We start from the raw sequence: 6,578 nt of genomic DNA, 5'->3' as shown, positions 1-6,578 counted from the left end.
TTACATTTCTTTTTAAACTGTAACTTTAAAAATACCGGAGCTTCATGTGCAGCCGTCTGACTCTACTGCGCAGACTCCGCAGCCGGTTGTAGTTCTTCACCACCGGAAGCATCAAGTTCTCCGAACAGCTGGAGGAACACCGGAAATACTCTTCAAAATAAAATGCGCATGTTCAAAGTAAACCAACCAAGTTCTATAGTAAGAATAAAATATTGAAATCCCTGTTCTTTAGTACCACTATTTTACATTAAACTATTAAAATCAGCTACAGTCCACAGCATCACATCAAGTTACAGTAATAATAATCATCCCATAAACTGACACTGACAGTCTGTCGCCTATTTTAAAACTCTTTAATCGGCACTGAAATATACTTTGACACAATGTTGAAATAAATAACTAACCTTTTAGTTATAAGAATAAAGTATCGTCCCATTAAGAAGATTAATGTAATTATGGTGTTTTTAGGAAGCGGGTTTCACGACTAAGGAATCTTAACGACATATTGAACAGGGTTTTATTTTTATCATCCAGAAAATCACCAATTCGAAAAACTTTATTTTATTTTGAAATCCACCGGAAGTGGCTGTAGTTACTCCGTGTAAAGTGACACAGAAGTCGCAGCCGAAGAAGAAGAAGAAGAAGACAAACAGAGGAAAAGTACCGGAGCTGCAGTTTAAAGGTTCTCATAAAGTGTTCCGGTTCGTGTGAAGATGGACTCCGCGGCGGTGGAGATCGACGGCAGCGTGATGGAGGGAGTGAGTAACCCGCGCCTTAAATTACCGGAGAAGCTGTTGTTCGGCTCTGCTAACATGCTAACAGAAGCTAACAGTTAGCAGCCGGTGCTGAGCTGACCGATGTCTGATCTGTTCCCTCCCCGGTGTCGCTCTCTGCAGGGCGGACAGATCCTGAGAGTCTCCGCGGCGCTCAGCTGCATCACCGGATCCCCCATCAAAATCACGAAAATCCGAGCCGGCAGGAGCACACCTGGGCTCAGGTGAGGTAGCAGCTCGCCGGCTAGCATGCTAATGTTAGCCTATTCATTGAAGTTGTCGGCTAACTTACTCAGCAGACTTTAACAATAAAACAAAACGCCTGTTCTATAGGTGTTTATTCATTTATACCATTACAGGTTTTATTAATTTCACACCAGACTGACCCCGGTTAGCTTAAAGCCTCCCGGGTCCTTTAAATGATGCTGTTGGGAAACTTCAGCAGATAATGTGTGTAGCTTCTATGGGGTAAAGAAGCCGCTACCAGACTCCATTCAAAATGTCCGTAAAATAAGAGTGCCCGGCTCAGCAGCAAAACTACTCAACTTCTGAAATATGACTGAACAGATTTAGTTAATCAACTAAAGCTGCCTTTAAATTCGGCACACTTCCTCTTCATGCAGCTGTTTGTACGCTTCTGAAATATTAACCCAAAACATTCAGTTCTAAAGCTGATTGGATGACGCAGTCTGTTTTCCAGAAAACACCGTCAGTGCTTCATCTTGCAGCTGTGGATCAATTAAATGAGGTTCACTGATGAGGACAGAACATCATATATATGCTGTTTTTGCCATAACATTCAAAACATGCCAGAACTAAACAATCAGAAAACATGACTTGGTGCATTTTAATAATAATATTGGAAACATGTAAAATCTCAAATTTCTAAATGGAGTTTGGTGAGAATCAGATGGTCAATTTTATACAATCGCAGTATTATAAGTACACCGTGTTATTGTTTGTGTGTGTGTTCAGACCGCAGCACCTGAGCGGCCTGCAGCTGGTCTCAGATCTGTGTTCTGGCAGTCTACAGGGAGCCACCATCGGCTCCACCGACATCAGTCTGACTCCAGCAAAGATCCGGTCTGGAAACCACACAGCCGACACACAAACAGCAGGGTGAGTCTGTCTGCCGTTCAGGTCCTTGATAAGTGCTTGATATCACCTGTAAGACGAAGCTCAGAGCACCTGTTCATCTGCCTGATTGTTGAGTAATGTGAAATGTGTGTATTGATTATATATGATATAATCGGTGTGTGTGTGTGTCAGGAGTGTGTGTCTGCTGCTGCAGGTCGCTCTGCCCTGCGCCCTGTTCTCCGACGCCTCCTCACAGCTCCTTCTGAAGGGAGGGACCAACGCAGAGATGGCTCCTCAGATCGACTACACCATCAAGGTCAGTGTGCGAATACACTGTGAATACATTAAATACACACTGTGAATACATTAAATACACACTGTGAATACATTAAATACACACTGTACAGAGAACTACAGCTACTGTTCTGCAACACAGACCACCGTTGTTACTACGGGAACTACTTTTCCTGTATGATGGAGGCGTTGCTAGGCAACAGGATAAGTCTGTTTACCTGTTTGTTTGTTTTTTCTTCTTCTTCAGGTGTTTAAACCAATCGTGGAGAAGTTCGGAGTCCATTTTGACTGTGACGTCAGAATGAGGTCAGTTTCCTGTTCGCCCAATAGAATCAGTAGAAATGTTTCCTCGCTGTGTCTGACTGTGTGTGTCTGACTGTGTGTGTGTGTGTGTCTGACTGTGTGTGTGTGTGTGTGTCTGACTGTGTGTGTGTGTGTGTCTGACTGTGTGTGTGTGTGTGTCTGACTGTGTGTGTGTGTGTGTGTGTGTGTGTGTCTGTGTGTGTGTGTGTCTGACTCTGTGTGTGTGTCTCTCAGGGGTTTCTACCCTAAAGGTGGCGGGGAGGTGATGGTGACGGTGAACCCGGTCAAAGAGCTGCGGCCCATCATCATGATGGAGAGAGGAAACATCACTAAGATCTACGGTCGAGCGTTCGTCGCCGGCGTCCTTCCCTACAAAGTAACCACACACAGGAAGTGATGTCATAACAGTGCTCAGCGGTGATCAATAGTGATCATTAAAGGTCCAGTGTGTAATATTTAATATCCATACCTGTGTTCTCAGCAGTGTATAAAAACCTCACATAATGACCTCAGAATGAGACATTTCTGTCCACACACACCGCGGCTCCTCTTACATGGAGGCTGCCATGTTTCTACGGTAGCCCGGAGGGACAAACGGCTCTACAGAGCGCGTTTCAGCGCGATGCTGAAGTGAACTAGATGTCTGCGTGTTGTTTAAACATCTTTGTCACAGTGGCCATGTTGATTCCAGAGCTCATGAACACACAAAAGTCTGAAGAACAACTTCACAGCTCGGGAAGTGGGACCATCAGGGGGAGCGCCTGAATGCACCGTGAGCCGCCGGTTGCAGTTCACACCACTAGATGGCACTAAAAGTTACACACTGAACCTCTAATGAAATGTTCTTGATCTTTGAATGAAAACACAAGAACATGAACAAAATAACATTGAACAAAGTTCAGTCCTTGAAATCCTTGAAACTTCATGGAGTATTTTCCAGGATTTGAAGGCGTGTAGAATAACGAGCGATGTATTGATCCTGTTGGTGGTGTGTTCAGTTGGCTAAAGACATGTCGGCTGCTGCTGTTCGAACCATCAGGAAGGAAATCAAAGACCTGTACATCAACATCCAGCCGCTGCAGGAGAAGGAGGCGGCCTACGGCAACGGGAACGGCATCATGTGAGCCCCGCCCACCTGCTGACATCGCTGCTGCGTTCACTGTCAAACAGGAAACTGGGAAATCTGACTGGTCCGTCTCCCCTCTGTGTTTCAGAATCATCGCTGAGTCGTCGACGGGTTGTGTGTTTGCTGGTTCGGCGCTGGGGAAGAAAGGTGAGGACGTCACGCACCGGGGGGGAGGGGGGGGTGCACGCACACTCACACCTGCTTTAACCCTTTTAACATGTTGACCTGTCACGTGACGTCGTCACTGTTCTGAAACCTGCTCACGTCTGAACCTTTAACCAGACGACTTTGACATCTGAACTGACCAATCACAGATCTTTGCTGTGACACGACGTCACGTCTTAAAGTGACTCTCTGATAAAACAACCACATCTGTCTGAGTCAGGTGTGCCCTAACTCTAGCGTCTGACAGCCAATCAGAGTGCAGCTCTCAGACTGACGGCTGTTTGTTTGCTTCAGGTGTGTACGCAGATAAAATTGGAATTGAAGCTGCTGAGATGTTGCTGAGAAACATCAGAAACAACGGCTGCGTGGACGAGTTCCTGCAGGACCAGGTGAGGCCCCCACCTGCTGACATCACTCTGACCTCATGTACAGGGTTTTTCCTGGCTCAGAATGGGCCTTTGGGGGGCGACAGTAAGCATGATGGGTACACGTTCAGTAAAGGCAACGACTTACCTAATGACTGAAATCTATGCATTTCTGACCATGTGATAAACAAAATATATAAACGTGTGACGTTAGTATAATATTATACTTACAGGTTTCCCTTTATTCTGCCTACAGATAGTTTATTAGTAGAGATTCAGCTGTTTCACTAATAAAAACATTTTCTTATATTGGCCTACAGCACTGTGGTTAACGTTTGATTAGTGCTAATGTTTGTGTGTTCATTATACTTCCAGATAATAGTTCAGCTGCTATAGCTTAGCATTTGTACCCTATAATATTAAATCCCCAAAAACTGCTATTTTGTCCAAATCTCCTCCAGCTCAGCCTCTCATTTGTTTATGCAACTGTGTACACAGAACGACGAGTTAAACATTTCTAAAGTTTGCTGTAGTGCTCAACCTTTTTTTAATGTCCCGCCTCCTCCAGGCTGTGATTGGCTGGTTAATGAAAAGTGACTTTGACGAGCCAGTAACGCACACGGCTGCATGAAGGCTCCTGATCTCCCTGCGGAGGTTAGCAGGCAGGAGAGAACGGGAACAGGTGTGCGTCACGTAGAGCCCAGAGAACCTGATGTGGAGAGAACCGGGGCCGGGACGCCAAGGAGTAACATGTAAAAGTGAGCGGTGAATACCGACGCACTTGAAGCACAAACTGCTTTTGTCTTGTGAGAAATAACAGGAAGTCATTAGCGCGAGCTTCGTAGCGGTGCGTTCAGGCGCAGTCGAACCAACGCAGCAGCTGGTTTATTAATCAGGTGTAAAAGACAGCGCTGTGGATGAGCGGAGGCGCCTGCTGGAAGGCGAGACGTTGAATTTAAGTTTATATTCTGCTTGCTCCACAGCTGTTTGATAAAAGGCTATTGAAACGCATTCGGAGAGGATTTGAAAGGTTGTTTTTCTTCCCCCCCCCCCAATTGTTTTGATCATCTTGGCGCTGAGGATTTTCCTTTTTCTCTATGCAGGAAAAACCCTGATGTAGATGGACGGTGTTAGAGACTGGACTTGAAGACGGTCCGTTCACTTCAATCATAAATTACTCCGACGGTTTCCATGTTTGCTTCCTTGTCTTGAGACTCGCGTACGTGCTCAGTAGTGTTTTTCTCGCTGGCCCCGCCCCCTCAGACACTGAGACGTCGAGTAGATCGAAGGGTTAAAACAGAGCTGAACGCGGCGTGCAGTTTTTACAGGTGGCAAGAAGGAAACGGCAGCGAGGACGAGTCTGAAGTCTCTGCCTGTGAAACCCTCGCAGCTCTTCATTGGTCCGTGCGCTGACCCCCTCTCCTCCTCTTCCTCCTCAGCTCATCATCTTCATGGCGTTGGCGAAGGGAACGTCTCGGATTCGCACCGGCGCCGTGACGCTGCACACGCAGACGGCCATCCACATCGCAGAGCAGCTGACTCAGGTGTGTGTGGACTTGGACCCTCTCGGGGGTCTTGGGCGTTAATCTGGTGCTCGGAGAGGAAATGAAGAGTGTGAAGACGTTTGTGTTCTAGTAAACATGCTGTTTAGATATAAAAAGGAAAGTCAACACATTCATTTAATGTTTTTCCAGCAAACCAGGATTAAAGACTAAATTAATTTCCCAACATTTTAGTGTTTTTTTTAACGTTTAATCAACATGTTTTATAAATTCATTCCGTACAAACGTTGTTTTAACACCTTATTTTGATAAGCGGACTTCAAACGGAGTTCAAACTGAGTCTGACTTAGTTTGATGGGTTAAAAGACTTCACAGCCTCTCTTCGGGTCAGAACCACACACTTTGTAAAGAGAAACTAACAGAATAAAGTCTCTGAGCTTCCCGCCAGCTGCTCTGTGACCTCTCGATTACCATAAAGGCTCTAATACGTGTGCACTCCAACTTCAAGTGCAGCTAGCTTCACCGTGCTCTCACAAACGAGTGACAGCGGAAACATTCAGAGCTGTGACGAGCCGCCGGAGTCTCTGTGATTAATATTAATGTTTGTTTTTCTGTTTTCAGGCAAAGTTCACGATAACGAAGTCCGAGGACGAGCTGAGCAGCAACGTCACCCACATCATCGAGTGTGAAGGATCAGGAGCCACTAACCCCAACCTGTAGCCACACACACTGAACACACACACACTGAACACACACACACACACACTGAACACACACACACTGAACACACACACACACACACTGAACACACACACACTGAACACACACACACTCACACTGAACACACACACACTGAACACACACACACACTGAACACACACACACACTGAACACACACACACACTGAACACACACACACACTGAACACACACACACTGAACACACACACACTGAACACACACACACACACACA

The 6,578-nt window shown here is 45.9% G+C and overlaps 1 protein-coding gene across 1 annotated transcript; it reads left to right on the top strand.

Annotated features, from left to right (window-relative positions):
* Window positions 1–595: 595 nt before the first annotated feature.
* Window positions 596–6,437, top strand: rtca (RNA 3'-terminal phosphate cyclase). Its single transcript, XM_046071644.1, has 11 exons — window positions 596–758; window positions 897–997; window positions 1,749–1,892; window positions 2,043–2,166; window positions 2,392–2,450; window positions 2,682–2,823; window positions 3,446–3,567; window positions 3,662–3,720; window positions 4,033–4,127; window positions 5,543–5,647; window positions 6,227–6,437. The coding sequence occupies exons 1-11, from the start codon at window positions 714–716 to the stop codon at window positions 6,323–6,325; spliced, it is 1,095 nt and encodes a 364-aa protein (XP_045927600.1). The 5' UTR covers window positions 596–713; the 3' UTR covers window positions 6,326–6,437.
* Window positions 6,438–6,578: the final 141 nt, after the last annotated feature.

This window comes from Micropterus dolomieu, linkage group LG16, assembly GCF_021292245.1.
Source record: "Micropterus dolomieu isolate WLL.071019.BEF.003 ecotype Adirondacks linkage group LG16, ASM2129224v1, whole genome shotgun sequence".
NCBI lineage: Eukaryota > Metazoa > Chordata > Actinopteri > Centrarchiformes > Centrarchidae > Micropterus > Micropterus dolomieu.
This window is presented reverse-complemented; position numbering and strand designations above follow the sequence as displayed.

Excerpts from the sequence above, each read along its gene's own strand:
- rtca (XM_046071644.1), top strand. The coding sequence starts at position 714 with ATGGACTCCGCGGCGGTGGAGATCGACGGCAGCGTGATGGAGGGA. Across the intron at positions 2,451-2,681 it reads GACTGTGACGTCAGAATGAG|GGGTTTCTACCCTAAAGGTG; the intron begins GTCAGTTTCCTG and ends TGTGTCTCTCAG. Across the intron at positions 2,824-3,445 it reads CCGGCGTCCTTCCCTACAAA|TTGGCTAAAGACATGTCGGC; the intron begins GTAACCACACAC and ends TGGTGTGTTCAG.